The 21,495-nt window shown below is 42.3% G+C and overlaps 1 protein-coding gene across 1 annotated transcript; it reads left to right on the top strand.

Annotated features, from left to right (window-relative positions):
- The first annotated feature begins 479 nt into the window (after nt 1-479).
- edem2 (ER degradation enhancer, mannosidase alpha-like 2) lies at nt 480-10,316 on the top strand. Its single transcript, XM_004086300.5, has 11 exons — nt 480-708; nt 2,479-2,589; nt 2,841-2,880; nt 3,038-3,143; nt 3,731-3,856; nt 7,275-7,486; nt 7,578-7,719; nt 7,793-7,917; nt 8,003-8,147; nt 8,279-8,400; nt 9,599-10,316. The coding sequence occupies exons 1-11, from the start codon at nt 617-619 to the stop codon at nt 10,079-10,081; spliced, it is 1,704 nt and encodes a 567-aa protein (XP_004086348.1). The 5' UTR covers nt 480-616; the 3' UTR covers nt 10,082-10,316.
- Nucleotides 10,317-21,495: the final 11,179 nt, after the last annotated feature.

The following is a 21,495-nucleotide window of genomic DNA, read 5'->3' as shown; positions in this document are numbered from 1 at the left end:
TTGTCCGAAATGTTTCATTTTTATTTCAATTATTTGTTAACTTATTTTTGGATTGTGTTTTAGTTTTAGAAAAAATTGTTTTGATTTCTGAAATGTAAATAATAAGAAATAATTAACTTATTGCTTGCTTCACTTTTTTAAATTTCTGTTGTGATCTTTATCATGTTTTTGTCTTGAGTGATCTGTAGTTTTGAATTGCACTTTACGGCCACCGTAGAAAAGTGCCATATCTATAAAGATTCATCTGATACTTAATTTGTTTTTAAACGTTTTTTCTGGATTTTTTTCTTTAATTTCTTTTTTCAACTTATCATTTTGTACATTCGCCCTAAATATGGCATCTACACAAAATAATAACACGAATCATTCTACATTAAGATAAAAAAAAAATCCATACATCTTTTGAGCCCTTTCGTGACGTCAGAGATTTTAGTCACGTGTTTTATAACAACCAATGAAATTAGTCGCGCAGACAAACGGCATCGCGGCGATGTGCGCATGCGCTGTTTGCATATGTAACTTCCTGATACCTTCACAGGCGCAGATACTCAATGATTATTGGGTTTTTTTTTGTTTTAATTTTTACATTTGCTAGGTTTAACTGCCCTCTGTCTCCATGCGGGCTCCGGTCTGCGCTGTGCTGTTAGTTTACTTATTGAACGATGCTGCGGCTCATCAGTTCACCGAGCAGGAGATGTCTACCGTCAGGTAAACAAACAGCTGTCAGTGTCACGTTCTCTCATTATTCAGATGATGCGGTATCGATGCTTGGTGCCCGATCGCTCTCTTGCATAACCAGTGCGGTGGTTATAAACAGCTTAGATTTATTGTTGTCATGTTAATCTTTATTTTAAGGTGGTTAGAGAAGACGACCACTTAGCTGCACCTTACTTGTTAGTAGTACTACTAGTAGTAGTACCAGGTTGGACCTCCTTTTGTCTTCAGAACTGTCTTATAGATTTAACAAGGTTCTGGAAATATTCCTCAGAGAGTTTGGTCCACATTGACATGACAGCATCACACAGTAGCTGCAGATTTGTTGGCTTTACATCCATGATGCTGATCTCCTGTTCCACTACATCCCAAAGGTTCTCTAATGGGTTGAGATCTGGTGACTGTGGAGACCATTTGAGTCCAGTGAACTCATTGTCATGTTCAAGAAACCAGTCTGAGATGATTCCAGCTTTATGAAATGGCGCCTTATCCTGCTGGAAGTAGACATCAGAAGATGGTCCACTGTGGTCATTAAGGGATGGACATGGTCAGCAACAATACTCTGTGTTGTTGGAACCATGCTCAGTTGGTACTAAGTGTGCCAAGAAAATATCCCCCACACCATGACACCACCACCACCAGTCTGAACTGTTGATAAAAGGCAGGATGAATCCATGAAGGTTGGACATGTGTGTTCAGAGATGCTCTTCTGCAGACCTTGGTTGGAACCAGTGGTTCCTTGACTTCCTGTAGTCTTTCTATCAGCTGGAACCATTCTGACCATTCTCCTCTGACCTCTGGCATCAACAAGGCATTTCTGCCCACAGAACTGCTACTCACTGGATATTTTCTCTTTTTCTGACCATTTTCTGTAAAATTTAGAGATGTTTGTGGGTGAAAATCCCAGCAGATCAGCAGTTTCTGAAATGCTCAGACCAGCCTGTCTGGCACCAACAACCACGTTCAGAGTTACTTCAATCACCTTTCTCCTCCATTCTGATGCTCAGTTTGAACTGCAGCAGATCGTCTTGACCATGTCTACACGCCTAAATGCATCGAGTTGCTGTCATGTGATTTGCTGATTAGAAGTTTACGTAAACGAGTAGTTGAAGAAGTTTTCCTACTAAAGTGACCAGTGAGTGTATTTGCATATGCAATATCTTGCTACTATCCCCCCCCCCCCCCCCCCCCCCCGAAAAAAAGATAAGTAGCAACAAACAAAATAGCACATAAATAAGAAACTTTATCTTTCTTGTTGATTTTGCTTAGAATCCGTTTTTTTTGTCACTGCAGGTAAGCGTGTGACGTCAGTAACTCCATGACAAACCAGCTGGAGGGGTTTTTAACGCATCATTGTTTTTCAAAGGCCAGTGTTATTTGCATGACCAAGCAAAACAACTGATGGAAATTCACATGTAATCTGTGCGGCCACGGTGCACATTGCTCCATTGCCCGCATGTACTCTAAGCGTGTCCAAGGCTCGATGTTGTTGGTCGCACATATTAACATAACCCTTACCCTTCCTCCGGGTCCATGTGGTCTAATGTGGTATTTAGAAAATCACGTGCAAATTGTCACTTCCTTTTTCAAAACAGAGCTCTATGTTAGACATTTTCAGAGCCAAGTGTTTGTGTTTTTTGTTGGTTGGAGTCACAGCGGTTGGAGGTGCATGATTCAAATGTCAGAGCAGGTTTGTTTGGGGTTCACCTGTGAATGCTAACACACACCACCCTGACGTCTGTCTTCACCGGCCCTGTGTCTCAGGGAGCGCATCAAATCCATGTTCTACCACGCATACAACAGTTACCTAGACAACGCTTTCCCCTACGATGAGCTCCGCCCCCTCACCTGTGATGGACAAGACACCTGGGGCAGGTGAGGAGATTTGAGCGATTGTTGGTAAATGTTTAAAATGCCTTTTTAGATAAGATTTATTTAATCACAAAACAGTTCATGGACTTAGCTTGGTATAGTCACAAGATCATGTTTTGTTGTTTTGTCGTTCCATTAAGGTTATTTATGTTATTAGATTTTAAAAGATGATTTTGAACGTTTGTTTCTTCTGTTGATGTTTACCTTTTTAAATCTGTCAATAATCAATACGTCTTTTGGTTTTGTCCCCACAGCTTCTCGCTGACCTTGATCGACGCCCTCGACACGCTGCTGGTGAGATTTAGAGTAGACTCACTCAAACCACCAACCGTCCACACACTGAAGCTCTGCAGTTGTCTTCGATGGCAGCAGATTGTTGGCAGGAACCGTCCTCTGTGTGTTTCATCAACCCTTCAGCAGAAAACCCACATCCATGTTTTCTCCTCTGAAGGTTTTAGGAAATCACACCGAGTTTCAGCGAGTGGCTTCCATCCTCCAGGACACCGTGGACTTTGACATTGATGTCAATGCATCCGTTTTTGAAACCAACATCAGAGGTCTGTCTGAACCTTTCAAAAAGAAGAATCCAAACAGAACCCTGGACTATGTGTCTGCTCTGCTAAAGCAGTTTTGTTTCAACAAGTTAAAAAGGAAAAAAAGTCTGAATGTCCGTTAGCAGAGGGGACACCAGATAGTCCACTCTGGGGGAGTGATAATGCAGTCCCACAGTTCTTTGTGTACACAACACTGAAAGCAAAGAATACAAAGGGAATGTTGATTGAACACAATTAAAGCCGTGAATCATCATGAACTTTGGCATCCATACCTGATATACCTGATTAAAGCGTTCAGACTCTTATTTCTTCCATTCTTTTTTTAAAGCCATTTTGCAGAACTGAAGGAGCTGACAGCATGTTTTATATATGTCATCTCTGCACGTGTGTAGTTTATTTATTTGCAGTGACAACGTTTCTGTCTCTGCTATTTTGTTGTTTCCAGGTTGAAATTATTCTAGAAAAGCTCAGATCTCCTTTTTCTGTTTCCGTTTAAACCTCTCTGCTTTGAAAGGAGGAAGGGGCAATTCTTCAGTGTGAGTCACACTCAGGTAGTTTGATCCTGTGTGTGTGTGTGTGTTTGTGTGCAGTGGTGGGGGGTCTGCTGTCGGCTCACCTGCTGGCGGGGAGGGCAGGGATGGAGCTGGAGCCCGGATGGCCCTGTTCAGGACCCCTTCTGAGGATGGCGGCGGAAGCTGCCAGGAGACTGATACCTGGTGAGAAAATGCTCACAGAAGCTGCATTCCCTTTTACCTGCATTATCTCAAAGGAAATGATTCGATCAAGAATATAATTTCTCAGACACATGAGCACAACCTCCAGGATACTTACAGTATGAGGCTAGAAAGAAAAAAAAGCGGTGGTTTTAAGAAAACTGGATCCTAGCATATGGGGTCAAATCAAGATCAACCTAAAATTTAAAATATATATATTGTTCAAACTTACAAATTTATTTTCCAAAGTTTCATTGTTTCCCTCACCTTTACAATGTGTACTTTCAAGTTTAAAATTCTTATCAAATGATGACATCTATTTTACGATCTGGTTTTTGCTTCACTTTAAGCTGATCCTGATTTGATCTCATCCTACAACTGGTCTCAAAACCAGTGAAAGTAACTCCTAATTATTAAGCGAAACAGCTGCACCCAGTGGCGGTTCTACACTGACTTACTCCCTGGGCGAGTAACCCCACCAGCGCCCCCCCCCCCCCCCCCCCGCACACATGCAAAATTTGACAACAACATCCTGTTGTGTTCCTTATATTCTATTTAGCCATTTTACAAAAAAAATGCATGACTTTTCTAGCCTCGTATTACAGCGGGGGTCAAACTCAGTCACACAGGGGGCCTAAGTTAAAAACACGCTTAAGGTTTTGGGCCGAAGAAGATAAACATTTACTGAACACACTAAAGCTAAACTTTTAAACCTTTTAAACTGAACTTTTTGAACATAAATATGAATAAAAACAGGAACACAAGTTAAACCTTAAATAACTTGTAATATTTTGCTCTCCATAGAAATATATTCTGTCAAAATTATACAAATATGAACATGCTTCTGAACAAAACAAAGAAAGCCTGGAAATATTAATAAGAAATTACAAATCAAATAATTCCGTTTTTTTGTTGCTCTTTTATCATTTTTTTGAGCATTATTTTTAGAGCTGGACTCCTGCTTCATTTTTAGCAATAATTTCTTAATGTGTGACGTCCTGTGTGTGTCTTTGTGAAACATATCAGAGGGATTAGATCTAAAAAAAAAAACTTATTGTGATTGATATGTTTAGGTCTTATAAAACATTAAAGACTAAATCATAGAACTCATCAGTGGGATTATTCAAAAAATATTTGGCATTTCCCTAATTTTGTGCAACACCAACAGTAGAAATCCTCCAAAAAACCTCAATCCATAAAAAATGGTCTGCGCTCATCCCCCCTCCCCCTCCCCTTCCCTCTGACACACGCGGCTCCGTCTCTATGACGGGAGCCGCAGCTGCGGCTCAGAGTTGATTGTCAGATAGAAAAAGACTCCCCTCACACCTGTTAGTGTGATTCAGCCAGCCACCGGTGAGTTGCGCCCCCCTCTCGAGTTTTTTGACTTATGTTCCAAAGACTGCCGCAAAGAGGTGTGGCCGCAAATGTCTTGCAGCAGAAGGCGGTGGTCACGTGCGTGTCGGGTCTGCCGTGTCAGAGCAAGGAATTGTGGGAAATAATCCCCATTGCCTGCTTTTGTCGAAATTTGGTTGAGCATGGGTGTTTGTTCTGCCCAATTCCTTTTCATGTGCCTGTTTTACGTTGTTTCACTCTGAGTTATTTCATCTTTTTTTTTTTTGTTTTTTTTTTTTTTTTTTGCACCATAAGTGTGAAGAGCAAATAGGATGAAGACATTCTTAACAGTCTGATGTATCAAAATAAAAGTGTTGAGTGCCGGCAGCTGAAGCAATTTCAAATTAAAAGCTGCAAGCTTCCTCTTTGAATATCGTTGACATCAATCGTAGCACAACACTATATGTGCGATCGTAGCACAACACTATATGTGCGTAACGCACGCATCGGGCACGGCAAATGCCGCCCCCCACGAAGTGCCGCCCTGGGCGACCGCCCACATCGCCCATATCAAAAACCGCCACTGGCTGCACCTTAGTACTAAATGTTGAAATATATATGGATCCATTTGATTTACATGCTGCAAATATGGAATGGAACTAGAAATAAATCAAGAGTGTGAACAGCGGCTGGTTTGAGATTTTGCAGCTTTTTGACTGAGTTGCTGCTTTTTGCGAAATTCCCTTTACTTGTTTTTTTTTTTTTCAAACCAAACCAACTGACTGTATTCGGAGTTCAGAAAAAACACATTGATTGCATCAGTTGAAATGAAACACGTTTGGTTTGTGTTTTAGTTTTAAAACCTTTAAATGGCTGATTTGGGTTTTAAAGAGGACATGGTTCAGGACTGTGTGGACGCTTTCTCCCTTCAGGCATGATTCTGCTGAGTAAGCGGTTTAGATCGTGACGGCTCAGAGGTGTTTTTATTTAAAATGAACATCATTTGGGGCAGGAGTTTGTTCTTAAAATAACAAAATGTTTAAATCAAGAAAAATGTCTCTGTAATTTACTAGACATTTTAGTTTTGAAACTAAAATAGGTACAACAAGGGGCAAATGCTTAAGAAACAATACATGTTTATAAGATTCACCTTGTTGGAAAGTCTTGAAAACCAGCAAAAGGTTGTAGAGAGGGGGGCTGACTCTTATAAAGGAGCACAGGTGTGTCTCGCAGTCCACCCAACGGCCGTGCAGCTAACTTGAGGGACGTCATGAAAATGGAACGTACCATTGTCGTGTTTAGCGACTTCAAAAACAAAAAAGTCGCTGAGAGGCTGATGCTGGCTGCGGTTATTGAATGGCGCTCAAGAAACCATGAAGCAAAACCAAGTTTGTATTTTTAACTTTTCAATAAGCGAAAGGGTCATTAAATCCACTTATTGTAAGGTGATCAAAAAAAGCAAAGAATCAAGAAAAAGGCACTAAAGCGAAAAAGCGGTAACCCAGCTCACCCCCCATTCCATCTTACACGGGGACAAACCACAGGTGAGCCAAAACCACCCAATGTCTCCGCCCACAAACATGTGACCCACCCGCTGATTACCGCCAATAATACTTATAATCAAAACACAAACAATATTCATTCACCCTAATAAAAACCACACTCAATTCATGGCACCTACATCATATGTGTGGTAAATGTATGGTAATGTATTTGTAAGAACAATATCAATTGCATGCACTGATGTCCTATGGGTGAATGCATCATGAGGTGCCCTTTACTCAGATCTCTAGTCGTCAGGAAGGTGCGTGTTCTGGCTGCTTTCTGGCCGCATGCTAAGGCTATAAGCACGAGGTGTGAGTGCTCGTTGGATGGCCACAACAACTACGCACTGATTGTTTCATTTCCTTATTTCTAAAAGTTAGACTGCAGTCAAGGAACTCTCGCATCTTACCTGAACAGCACTAACTGGCCTCTTGCGCCACGCACAGGGTTTGGGGCACAACGGGGGCATTAAAAGAATGAAACGTTCTTCCGTCATGGCTGCACCTCACATACCAGTCAGAGATCACTGTAGGGATCTTTCCAGCTTTTCAGACCCCCACTGGGATGCCGTACGGGACGGTGAACCTGCTGCATGGTGTCAGTCCCACTGAAACGCCAGTCACCTGCACCGCCGGCGTCGGAACCTTCATCCTGGAGTTCGCCACGTTGAGTCGCCTCACCGGAGACCCCACGTTCGAGGATGTGGCCCGGCGGGCTCTGACAGCTCTGTGGAAGACCAGATCTGACATCGGACTGGTATCTCTGCCTGTTTTCGGTTTCAGGGAGCATCATTCCTGTAAAAACACACAAAGGTTTGAACCCTTCTCCCCTCTCTGCATCTGCTCAGGTGGGAAACCACATCGATGTCCTGTCCAAGAAGTGGGTGGCTCAGGACGCCGGCATCGGAGCTGGAGTGGACTCCTACTTTGAGTATTTGGTGAAAGGAGCCATCCTGCTGCAGGACGAAGAGCTGCTGAACATGTTCCACGGTAAAACCCTGCAGCTACCCCCCTCCCTCCGCCGTGTCGATGACACATTTAATTGTGGCGTGATCTTCCTCAGCTTATGATGCCGCCATTCAGAACTACACCCGCTTTGATGACTGGTACCTTTGGGTGCAGATGCATAAAGGAACCGTCTCCATGCCCATTTTTCAGAGTCTGGAGGCCTTCTGGCCTGGCCTGCAGGTAAACAAAACGACAACCCCCCCTTCATCCAAGGAGCTTCTGTCGGCTCTCTGATTAACCTTTTGGGGGGCGGTTGTGTGTCCAGTCTCTGCTCGGGAACCTGGACAGCGCAGTAAGAACCTTTCAGAACTATTACTCGGTGTGGAGGCAATTTGGTGGTCTGCCGGAGTTTTACAGCATCCCACAGGGTTACACTGTGGATAAGAGGGAGGGATACCCCCTAAGACCAGGTGAGGTGGCGCTCTCAGGAACCAGTTATCTGGTCCAATGTTTCGCCACGTTTCCTTTGAAGCCGTCGGTGTCTTTCAGTGTGGGTGTCTTCAGCCGATACTAAAAATGAATGTAAACTTGTGTGTTTTAGAGCTGATTGAGAGCGCCATGTACCTGTTCAGAGCCACAGGTGACCACACCTACCTGCAGCTGGGCCTGGACGCTTTGGAGTCCATAGAGAAGGTCTCCAGAACCCCCTGTGGATACGCCAGCGTAAGTCTGCCCACCAGCCGAGCTTCTGCTCACCAGTGAGGTCACTGCCTTTGACAAACACAACTAAAGTCGTGTTTGATTAAGAAAAAGTGTTACTGGGAGAATCTCCTTTCTACTAAATACAATAAAAACCAAAAGCTGAAGGGAGAGACGGGTACAGAGATAGCCCCAGCTTCCTCCGGAGTGTGAGGCCGGTGTAGGCACCAAAAGTATTCAGCCTGCAATAAGTGTTTGTGGTCCTGCCACCAATGATAACGTCACACAACGGTAACACGGCTTGGACAAACTACTATAGCCACATAGCGTCGAGCTAGGGCTCTATATTTTCATTTCACGTTTCATTTTGTAACCTAAAGTTCTTTTCCCCTCATAACTAATAACGCCATTTTAAATTTTTAAGGAGTAATTGTTTGTTACACCAAATGTATAATAGGGAGACACATTGGCAATATAACGTATTTTTCCAACATGAGTAAATGAATGACTGTATGAGAAACAATATTTATTTAAGGTGTGCAGTCTGGTTTAATTGGCCCAAATGTCAGTTTCTAACAGTTATGATTGCATAGTTTATATTTATTTTTTAAAACATGTTGAAAGCATTCATGTACTAATTTCCAACAAAAAAAACAGCACACACACCTTTTTGTTGTGTGTTAATTTTGTGTCTATTATTCAAGTCATTGAAACAAACAACCAACCAAAAAACTAAAGAATTAGCACTAAACCAAATGCTGAATGTCTTGAAAGCAATTTTCTGCTCGTCTCCACAGCTGGCCACAGATGATATGCTGGAAGGGAAGTTAAAATAAATCCCTTGTGACATAAAGTGGGAAATTTCGAAGTACAAGTCATCCATGTTTCTCACGAAGAGCTGTATTCGCTCTCAAGAAGAACGGTGTTACCGTGTAAACTTACGGACCAATCACTAACATCATCAGACCAAAATATAGCCAATCAAATAATATGATGTCATCATTAGTCGCAGGACCCTGATGGACCCTGAACAGTTATTGCAGGCCGAATACTCTTGGTACCTACACCGCCTTGTACAGGTTCAGAGTTTTCCCTTGTGGTTTTGCTTCATCCAAACGTGTCCATGGACGGACATCTGTAATGCCAGGCTCTCTGTTGTTTTAGCTCCAAATTGTCAACCTGAATGATTAAACAGTCTCACAGCCGCCCCCCTCCCTCACAGGTTAAAGATCTTCGTGATCACCAGCTCGACAACAGGATGGAGTCGTTTTTCCTCGCTGAAACCATCAAGTACCTCTACCTGCTCTTTGACCCCACCCATTTCCTCCATGGTGGGGGTATGGAGGGAGACGGGTCCTGGGAGGAGGGCGGTGAGGGGGGGCAGTGTGTGTTGGGAGCAGGAGGGTTCATCTTCAACACGGAGGCTCATCCTCTGGACCCGGCGGCTCTCTACTGCTGCAGCCGGCACTCCAAGGAGAGGCAGGAGCTGCGGGACGCCCTGCTCAGCCTATCCCACCCCAAAAAGAAGGCAGGCAGCCAATCAAAACCAGCCGATGAACGGACAGAGGAGCCCCCCCAGAGCCAATCAGAGAGCATCGCTCTGAAGCCCGGAGAGAAGAAGACACTGCCGACGCTGTCCTGCCCCGTTCAGCCGTTCAGCGCTCGGCTCTCGGTTCTGGGTCAGGTCTTCTCTGACAACTCGTGATCCTGAAAGAACGAGGCCACAGGGTCACCCTCTCAAACAGGGCAGTCGCTGCATTGGACTGGATTTTTTCATTACCTCATGAAGAAAGTAATGTCCCACTGTTTTTCTAAAACATTGATTAATGAAAGGTGATGGAAAATCAACTTGGTTTTTGAGACCAAAGAGCCAGAACTCACAGCTTCTGTTTTCTGCTTTAACTGGAACTAAACTTGAAATATATTTTTTATTCATGAAACATTTTCTGACTATTTGTGCTTGCTCTGTTTCCTGTTTTTTTCAGCCATATTATTTTGTTAAAGAAACTTTGAAGGAAAGTAAGCATTACTTAAGGGGAGTCTGTTTCCAGGATAAATGCTGACGGGCCTCATAAACATCATGAGCTCTGCCTCTGCGTCTGCGGGACCATATCTTTTATTTTCATCCCTGGTTTTACCATCAATTTACATTTCAGTTTGACTAATTCTGACAAAAATAGTTGAACCTCAGATCCAGGAACGGTTTCCTTCCTGGTCGTGGAACAGTAGACCAGCTCTACACCCTATTTAGGGTGCTGGACGGTTCGTGGCAGTTCGCTCATCCAGACAAAATGTGTTTAAGTGATATGAAGTAAGGCGTTCAACTACGTCCCCCGTGGTGTCCTATGGAGGGTGCTCTGGGAGTATGGGGTCCAGTCTCACTGAGGGCTGTCCGATCTCTGTATGACCAGTGCATTTTGGACTCTGGCTGGGCTGCCCTCTACCACCGGTTCTGTTTTTATTTTTATGGACAGATTTTCTCCAACTAGGAACAGGAAGGGGTCTGGTTTGAAGACCACAGGATTTCCTCTCTGCTCTTTGCAGATGATGTCCTGTTGACTTCAACGAGCTGGGACCTCCATAATGCATTGGGGCGGTTTGCGGCCAAGTGTGAAGCGGCTGGGATGAGGATCAGAACCGCCAACTCTGAGGCCATGGTTCTTGACTGGAGAAAGGTTTTCCCTCTCTTGGTGGGTGGAGTCCTCCTGCTCCAACTGGAGGACTTTAGGCGTCTTTGGGTCTTGTTCACAAGTGACAGAAGATTGAGACTGACAGGCGGATCGGAGCGGCGTTTGAGTTATGCGGTCGCTGTTCCGGTCCGTTATGGTGAAGAGAGAGCTGAGCCAAAAAGCAAAGCTCTCAATTACTGGTCGATCTTTGTTACAATTCTCACTTATGGTGTTGAGCTCTGGGTCATGACCGAAAGAACTAGGTCCCAAAAACAAGCGGCTGCGATTTTCCTCTGTAGGGTGGCATTCCGCTCCCTTAGAGATAGGGTGAGAGGCCTCGGAGTAGAACCGCTGCTCCTCCTCATCAAGAGGAGCAGGTTGAGGTGGCTCGGGCATCTGGTCCATATGCCTCCTGGACGCCACCCTGGGGAGGTGTTCCAGGCATTTCCCACTGGAGAGAGGTCCCGGGGAAGACCCAGGACACACTGGAGAGACTACGTCTCTCAGCTGGCCTGGGAACGCCTGTTGGTCCCCCTGGAGGAGCTGGAGGAAGTGGGCGGGAGAGGGAAGTCTGGGCATCTTTACTTAAACTGCTGCCCCACGTCCCAGCCCTGGGTAACGGAACCAAATAGATGGATGAATAGTTGATGCATGAATCTTAAGAAAATTATTAATCAAGTACTGAATAATTAAAAATACATCTAGTTTTAAGATTAGTTGAGAACCAAAAACCCTCAGATCTCTCTATTTTGTTTTGTTTTTCTGCAGTTTTTACTCTTTTTTTGTGTGCTTTTCTTTTGTTAATGTAGAGAAAGAGGTTTTTCACACCAGTAGGTGGCAGTGCTGTGCTGAAAAGGTTTGCAGTCAACTTGTGAAGCAGCAGAATTTGGGTTTTTGAAGAAAAGGGAAATCTCAACAAAAAGTGTTGTGACTGAAACCAGCTCCATCTCTGGTTCTGCTCTAAAGAAATCCCCCTGTTGGTCATTTAGGCCGCGCCTCTCCCTCCTCTTTTCTGCTGTTTCCTCCTCATCCCCTCTTTGTGTTTGCATCACCCTTCTCCCTCCCCTCCCTGTAAGGGTGGGGTGCCTCACTTTGGCTGCCATGTCTCCTCCATCACTCCCTCCTTTGGTTGTTGTGTTTCTAGTTTTTCTCCTTTTCACATCCTGTTGGATTTTTCCTCCTGCTGTTTTTCCTCTTTGACGAATTTTTCTCTTCTTCTTCCCCAACTTTCTATTTATTCTTTTCAAATCCTTGTCTTTTCTGTGACAGTGGTTTCCTGTTTTCTCTGTCACTCTTCAATCACTACCCTCCCCATCCTCCCTTGACTCAGGGTGTGGTTCTGGATCTGTCGGTATACATGACTCATCAGCAACAACTTTCTTGAGTTTGGCCCAACACATGTCTCCTCCATTCGGGACATTTTTACTGTTTTGCTTTTTCCTAGATGTTAGATCAGAGTCATGTCACTCTGTCCATATTCTGTACAGACAGCATCAGACATGTTCAAACTAAGAATAATACTTCTTATTGTCTTTCTTGAATCAAGTGTGCAGACATTAGGAGGTTGCTGGCAGCAGAGGTCGCCTCTCTCAGCAGTGGGACCAGAATGGGTCGTCTGCCATTAGTTCTTGTCTCATAAAAAGTGGATTGTTATGCCAACAGCAACAGTTTGTTTCAGAAAATACCAAGTGGATTCCATTTTTATGAATATCAAAAATAAGTAAACCTCATCCATCATGCTGTTGGCGGTTCTTGTCTTTGCTCTTTGGTGCTGTTCCGCCTGAGCCAAACCCACTGACATCAAGAAGGGTTTTCTAGCAGCTGGGATCATGTTCTGGAATGTCCATGGAGAGTCACGCTGCCTCTGAAGTTCCTTCAATTACCCCAAAGACTCAGGCTGATATTCAGGAAAGATCATAAAACCTTTGACTCTCATGAATGGAGGATCCAAAAATGCATGGGCCTGGGCTTGTGGCAAGAACTCGGCTCTAATGAATGAACATTAACTTCACACAAACTCAAACATGACAAAACCAAACCATGAAGCAAGGTTGGAGGGGCCAAAGACATCATCTGTTAAAGATGAGCTGAAACCAGACTGGGGGATGTTTAGCAGACAGAAAACAGTTGTGCATGACGACTAAAGGTAAATAAAAATGTGCAAGGAAAATTCAATTGACTAGCACTGATCCACATGGAGTCACAAAGTACCTTAGAAAGCATCTCAAATGTTTAAAAATGTTCTGTTTGTGTCCTTAAGTTCCGGACACACTAAGTAAGTGCAGGAGAGAAACAAAATCTATGATTGTTTTCCTGTTTTATGTTTGCCAGCTTAAAATAAATTGACAGACTATTATCCTAATGATAGGTTCATGTAAAACAATGATATATACACAGACACATACACACCCACACACAGATTTGCTTTCTTTTGAACTTGAAAAGAAAGGAGGAGGTTGCTAATTGTGCAGGTAAATTGGAGATAAGATCTTATTTTCCCAAAGTAATAGTGACAAAACCAAAGTGTTGAGGAAGAGTATGAAGAGCTGAATACCCAAAATCCTGCAACAAATCTAAAAGCACAACCCTTCTTGGTTAAAAGCATAGACACATAATGAAATGACTAATGAAACTAACACAACTCTAGTGGTCATTTGAGGAACTGCAACATTTATCACAAGTTTCCTTCAAATCCAGGAAAAAAAAGTAAGGACTTAGCTTAAACCTGCTATTAATGTTATATTGTGAGAAAACATTGATTGATATATACTGACTTTTTTTGTATCGGTAAAATCCAATAAAGTGTTAAAAAAAAATAAGCTTGTGCTTCCAATAATTCTGAGAATCTAGCACAAGCTTCTGGCACCATTAGAGGTGTCGTATGTAGTTTGTTGTTCAGGCAATGTTTGATCACATTATTTAATCACAAATAACACAATCTGATATTATTTTATTCTTTTTCTTTTTAGAAATTCTCGACTTTTTTTTCTAAGTAAGTGGTGGGGGAACTAAGGTCCAGGGGCCATATGTGGCCCGTCAAACTGGAATAAATGATATTAATAATCCTTGACTATTATTTCTTTTCTCAGTGACTCTGGTGTCTCCCCATACATGCTGCTCTGTAACCCTTGTGCTATCCTAGGCACTTTAACGTTGGGAGTTGGGTCATCTAGACCCACTAGACAGTGCTCTGAACCTTTTTTCTTTAATGATTTGTGATCTTCACTGGTGTCCATGGATTACATTACCCAATGTAAGGGTGGGGTCATCTAAGATAGCACGAGGGATAAATAAATTGACCTCTGTGTAGGTGCAGAAAGTTAAGCTGCATTCATGTGGTATTGGAGGATTTGTTGTCTTTCTGACGTTCATGAGTGTTTTCTGAGTCGGACAGTCATTTTTCTGAGCATTCCAACATCACATAAGCGCTGCATTCCTCTAATTTGCGTTTTTCCCTTAGGGACATCAACTCATTGGTGCAGTTAGCACTAAAATGAGAACAAAAGCTGCAGTTTTGAAATAAACCCCCCAAAATGTTATGTTCTAATATACAAATATCAAGTTTAAATCAAAATTGAAGCATGTTTTTGTCTAGATTCCATGTTATTTCTTATGAGTTGAGCTACCAAAACACTCCACATATCTGGCCCTGGTCCGGCTCTCTTGTCAAATTTTAGAACCCTTTGTGGCCCACGAGACTAAAAGTTTGTTCACTCCTGAGCTAAGTACACCAAACTAATCTATGAAAGCTCTCAAAACCATGACTCCATGTTGTAAATCAGAGCATTTGGTTTCTGGGTGAGGTCTGGCGTTCAGACCAGTGAACTTCAGAGTTTGACATTGTATCTAAGGAGTGGTCAACCTCCTGTGACAACACTACTGTGCATGTGCAAAGCAGACAGCTCCATGAACAGATGATGGTGGCGATGATGGCATTCATGTAAAAGTTCACATATTGCATGCATGGGATTTGGCTCAGATTTCTCGAAGTAATCATAAGCATATGGAATATGCAGGCCCACACCCACCGCTAACACACACACACATCCACACCCACCCAAAGACACACCATGGTCTGTTAGCCATTAGCAGCCAGTCAGTGACGGAGGGTCACATGGGCTGGGTTCTGTACAAATACTATTCACATGGTGTATGGATCTGTGTCTGTCTGTCTGTGTGAGAACAGCCTACGATCCAGTTGTTGGAAATGAGAGATTTCTGTCTAGTTTTGTAGATCTTTTTAGATCAAGTGTTGTCACAATTATTGAAGATTCAAACTTTCAGAGAAAGAGTCAAGGATCTGTCATGGAAGACCTGAGGTAGACTTAGCAAAACAAACAAACAAACAAACAAACAAACAAACACTAATGTACTAAACAATTTGGTATACATATTACAAAATACTGAAAGGTAAAATTTAAATTTTACAAAAGAAAAAGGCAACAAGCCAGAAGTCTGACCTGGAACAGCTTAGTGGAGGTGGAGAAAGCACAAAAACTGCAGCAGCTGGGCCAAAGGGACTTTTTCTGGTCAACCCTTTCAACAATCTCAGTGAAATGTACACAGTTGAACTCTGGTCTTGGTTAATGTACAGACGAGCTTTTTTTTGTTTCAAAGAGTACATACCCAAAGGACCAAGAAATCTCAAAGTGTTTAAATCATGGAAAAATATTGTAAATTCCATATTTACATGTGGTGATTTTATTTTTATGAACAATATTGGAGCTTAAAAATGAAATGTAAAAACAGAGAAATCTGTCAGTGATGAGGATAATGAATCCGGTGGAATGCATATTAAGTTTCAAAACCTTAAAGAATTTGTGCCAGTTTTGACATAACTCTAACTTTTTGCCAGTGTCTTTAGCTGTGAAACACAAAACTATTGGCCTATCAGGTTTTTTATGTTTGGGAACACAATTTTTAGAAATAAAATATGTTTCTATGTTACTTCTATTTATTTTGGATTTAAAAAACTGCAGCAATTATCCCTCTGTTCTAATTAAAAGAATTTGGTGAAAAATATTTGTACCTAAAGTACATTTAGTTAGCTTTTTAACACCAGAGCTGTTGATGGTGACACCTCAATAATACACGCTCTTTGACATAGCGTCAATTTCCAACTGTTAACACAGTCAACGTGAATCCGGTAATTCTGACGCAGAGAAAAGCAACTTTTCATATCAGCTTTAGACCTTTATGCATATAGAATTTTCTTCTCCTGCGCAATATGGCTAAGATCAGAATTGTACTATCTAAAAGTGATGTCGAAAAACTCCTCCATGCGTTTGTTACGTCTAGGTTGGATTACTGTAACTCTTTGTTAGCAGCGTGTCTTAAAGGTTCCTTAAGAAGTCTCCAGCTTGTTCAGAACACAGCAGCTAGATTGTTAGCAGGAACTAACAGAAGAGATCACATCACTCCTGTGTTAGTTTCACTTCAATGGCTCCCAGTTGATTCTAGAATTACGTTAAAATCCTCCTTCCCAGAATTTCTAAAAGTACAGTTGGAAGTAGAGCCTTTAGTCATCAAGACCCACTTTTATGGAATAAGCTCCCAGCTCATGTAAGACAGGCCGACACAGTTTCTACATTCAAAGTTAGGCTTAAAACAGACAGACTTATTGCCAGACTAGCTACAAATCAGAGAATATTTAACCTACCGGTACTATTAACATCTTTGAATTAAACCTAATAACAATAACTATGACAATAATTTGCTAGTAGGCTGCTCCAGATCCTGTCTGCATCCCAACCCATGTATGACCCGACCCGAGCTGACCCTTGCACTACACACACTTCAAGGGATGATCATACAAATATTTTCAAGGGACCTCCAGATCCCGCCTGCACTACAATCCATCTATGGCCATACCCACAGACTACGACGGAGTTTTAGGGCCACCAAAAAAAAAAGAAGTAAAATTACGAGATTTTAAGTCGTAAATTTACGAGAAAAAATCTTGTAAATTTATGAGATTAAGGTGGAAGTGAGCATACAGAGCAGCAGCAAGTGAACGCCGCGCAGCAGCAGAGCAGACCGACCAAACTTAGTGCAACAGGTGAACTGAATGTTCATTGATAATGTTCCAAATGTTTGGACCCTCATTTTTTTGATTTACGATTTATTAATGTTTTATTCATTGATGGGTGGTTTGCAGAAATCTCTGCAGTGCCTTGATGAAGAAATCAGTCCCTGCAGCTGTCCACTTGAATCCTTTCTTCCTCCACCAGATCTTTACGTTTGTGTGACGCTTCCGTCTGAGTAGCAGCACTTTTTGGGATTATTAACGTTCTAATGCTAATATAACAGACTATTTTCATTCCTCTTTATTGTTTTATGTTGAAATGGGACATTTCATCTGCAGGAGGGGGCGTATGTAACACTGTTTAATTCCGCAATGGTGATCCGATGACAGGTTCATGTCGTAAGGTGACAAATGAACTTCAGGATGTGTGAATGAAAAGGAGAATAAAGGCCACACCCAAAACGTGTATCTGAACTCCTTATTTTACAAATGAAACTCAGCTTTACTGACACTGAACCCCAGAAAGGCGACTACACTGACAATAGTTTGATTTTGAATCGCAAAAAGGTTCAGAATCTCTTTGTTTTTTAAACCTATCCAGAAATAAAGCTTCACAAAAGGCTCCACATATTTCATCTTCAAACTAGGCTCAGATTAACTGAAAACTTTGCTGTTTTTTCCTCGTTAATCTATGACTTTTAGTGAAAGTCTTAGATTAAATTTATCGTAAATTATCGTAAATTTACGAGATTTTAAGTAAAATTTACGACTTAAAATCTCGTAATTTAACAGTAATGACTTTCTTTCTCGTAAAGTTACGACGTAAAAGTCGTACTCTTCCTACACTTGGCTGTGGATCGTCTCGGGACCCCAGCCGTCCCCCAACTTCATCTGGATGAAGCTCCTCTGCTGGACTTCAAACATGTAGTTGTAGTGTTTGATAGGGTAATTCTTCTCTAAGAGTTCTGGTACATTGCCTGTCTGTCCTGGGGGAGGATCCCTCCTTCATGTGGGCACCCCTGAGGTTTCTTCTTTTTTCCGGAATCATTTTTTTATAGGAGTTTTTCCTTACAGCGAAGGAGGGTCTGAGGCACATGTGTCAAAGTCAAGGCCCAGGGGCCAAATGTGGCCCGCCATGTCATTTTATGTGGCCCGCGAGAGCATAAAAGTTTTTAATTTCTTAAAATAAAAATTTTCTTTAGTTGATTACATTTTATTTATGTGTAGCTGTAATTATTCAATGTTTGCAGGTCTTATGTGTGTATACAGAGATATTGTTGTCATCAAACCACTAGTTGGATGCAATGCTGTGTCCAGCCTTTTTTGGTAAAATGTTACACGTTACACATGTTCTTTCTCGCTCAGTTTTATGTTATTTTTCTTTATCCACTTGGACAGTTTGAACCTTCATTAATGGCGTTATGCTAGAATAACAATCAAACATATGTTTTCTATGCAACTGCAGTTGTCACTTAAAAAAGTTATAATACATAAATAATGAGTTATTTAACATTAGGGAGTAGTTACATTTATTTTTTATTACATTTAGTTACACGTATAAGTTATATCTGGGCCTTTGAGGACAGCCACTTTGCTGAAGTGGCCTTGGTGAAAATGAGTTTGACACCCCTGGTCTAAGGGCAGAGATGCCCAGTTTAGTTTAGCCTGTTTAGTTAAAGTTTAGTATTCTTCTATTGAATTCTATGAATTTATGTTCTTTATGATTCATGTTTATTACACAACTACCAGTTTAAAGCCCATTGAGACGACTATTGATGTAATATCGGACTATATACACTGACCAAAAATATAAACGCAACACTTTTGTTATTGCTCCCATTTTTTATGGTATGAACTCGAAGATGTGAAACATTTTCCACATACACAAAATAACCATTTCTCTGAAATATTGTTCACAAATCTGTCTAAATCTGTGATGGTGAGCACTTCTCGTTTGCCAAGAAAATCCATCCCACCTCGCAGGTGTGCCATATCAAGATGCTGATTAGACAGCATGATTATTGCACAGGTGTGCCTTAGACTGGCCACAAGAAAAGGCCACTCTGAAATCTTCAGTTTTGTTTTATTGAGGGGGTCAGGGGACTCAGACAACCAGTCAGTATCTGGTGTGACCACCATTTGCCTCATGAAGTGCGACACATCTCCTTCGCATAGAGTTGATCAGGTTGGGTTGTCTATTGTGGCCTGTGGAATGTTGGTCCACTCTTATTCAATGGCTGTGCGAAGTTGCTGGAAATTGGCAGGAACTGGAAGACGCTGTCGTATACGCCGATCCAGAGCATCCCAAACATGCTCAATGGGTGACATGTCCCGTGAGTATGCTGGCCATGCAAGAACTGGGATGTTTTCAGCTTCCAAGAATTGTGTACAGATCCTTGCAACATGGGGCTGTGCATTATCATGCTGCAACATGAGGTGATGTTGTTGGATGTACCGCACAATAATTGGCCCCAGGATCTTGTCACGGTATCTCTGTGCATTCAAAATGCCATCAATGAAATGTACCTGTGTTCTTCGCCCATAACATATGCCTGCCCATACCATAACCATGGGCTACTCGATCAACAACATTGACATCAGAAAACCGCTCACCCACACGACGCCACACACGCTGTCTGCCATCTGCCCTGAACAGTGTAAACCGGAATTCATCCGTGAAGAGAACACCTCTCCAACGTGCCAAACGCCATCGCATGCGAGCATTTGCCCACTCAAGTCGGTTACGGCGACGAACTGGAGTGAGGTCGAGACCTCGATGAGGACGACGAGCATGCAGATGAGCTTCCCTGAGGCGGTTTCTGACAATTTGTGCAGAAATTCTGTGGTCTCAGATGATCTTGAAAGTGGACATGCTGGATGTGGAGGTCTTGGTCTGCGGTTGTGAGGCCAGTTGGATGTGCTGCCAAATTCTCGGAAACGCCTTTGGAGACGGCTTATGGTGGAGAAATGGACATTCAATTCCCTAGCAACAGCTCTGGTGGACATCAGCATGCCAATTGCACGCTCTCTCAAAACTTGCGACATCTGTGGCATTGTGCTGGGTGATACAACTGAAGATTTCAGAGGGGCCTTTTCTTGTGGCCAGTCTAAGGCACACCTGTGCAATAATCATGCTGTCTAATCAGCATCTTGATATGGCACACCTGCGAGGTGGGATGGATTGTCTTGGCAAAGAAGAAGTGCTCACTATCATAGATTTAGACAGATTTGTGAACAATATTTCAGAGAACTGGTTATTTTGTGTATGTGGAAAAGGTTTCACATCTTTGAGTTCATACCATAAAAAATGGGAGCAATAACAAAAGTGTTGCGTTTATATTTTTGGTCAGGTTAAATAAAATTGAATTGAATTGAAGGGAATTGAATTGAATTGGATATACGTATACAATTGCGTAAATGGTTGAAGAGTTATGATAGTTGAGTGAATGTTAACACCCGAGCTTAGCTTAAGCTAAAGGGTTAATAAATGCAACTGTTGTTCAGGGCTAAGAAACAACAAACAGCAGAGTGAACTGAAAACTGAAATCTGCTGTCAGACACAGCTGGAGACACAGCAGAAAGCCAAGCAACTAACCATAAATCTGAATGTAACTTTATTAGCAAAGAAAACACACATACACACAGCAAGCACACATACTTGAATACTTTATTAAAGTTATCCAGCTGTTTTCTTACATTACGTCATCAGGGTTTCTCCCCCAGATTGTGTAGCAAAATGTGTATAAGGTTCTCATTCATCAGCTGAAGTTGCCTGTAAGTTGGGTCATGGCATCTAGTTTTCTTTCTTGGAATGTTTCTTCACTCATCCAAGTGGTTCTGTTAGTCATATTTATGAAACTAACTCTAATTCTTCTTTGCCAGTAGCTGTGCTCTCACATGGGCAGTGACCAGCATGTTCAAAGGAGTCACTCTGTCCAAAAGCAGATGCAACGCATGGAGGCTTTACCACCAGTCCAGTTCAATGATGGGAGGGAAGGAATTCCAGAGAAACCCCTGCTGAATTATCTCACCTGCTTATATGTAATTCCTTTAAAATGTGTCTTCCACACTCCCACAAAGAAGAACTCCCCAACACTTTAGGTTCCAGCTGCAGACTGTGCTGTCTCGGAAACAGGAGAGGATTGATGGCAGGAAGACTCATACTGAATATACTCCAACCCCCATCAGGAACACGTGTTGTTTCTGTGTCCATAGCGTGTCAGTGAAAAGAACACGTATATAAGAACTCTGTTGCACTGTCGATAACAGATCATGAAACCCAATCTCTGTGGACATGCACCTGGCTGAAAATTGTGAAAATTGCTCACACCCCACATAGTGCACTAAGTGGAAAGCAGGGAAGTCCTGCATGTGGACGCACTTCAGAACCAGCAGTGTGATCCTACACCTTGTTAAAGTATTTTG

The sequence above is a fragment of the Oryzias latipes genome, chromosome 7 (assembly GCF_053564925.1).
Source record: "Oryzias latipes strain Hd-rR chromosome 7, Olatipes_Hd-rR_3.1".
Classification (NCBI taxonomy): Eukaryota; Metazoa; Chordata; class Actinopteri; order Beloniformes; family Adrianichthyidae; genus Oryzias; species Oryzias latipes.
This window is presented reverse-complemented; position numbering and strand designations above follow the sequence as displayed.

Bases quoted from the DNA above. Each gene is read 5' to 3' on its own strand.
- edem2 (XM_004086300.5), top strand. From the start codon at position 617: ATGCGGGCTCCGGTCTGCGCTGTGCTGTTAGTTTACTTATTGAACGAT. The intron at 2,881-3,037 runs GTGAGATTTAGA...TCTCCTCTGAAG, and splicing joins ACGCCCTCGACACGCTGCTG to GTTTTAGGAAATCACACCGA. The intron at 7,720-7,792 runs GTAAAACCCTGC...GATCTTCCTCAG, and splicing joins GCTGCTGAACATGTTCCACG to CTTATGATGCCGCCATTCAG.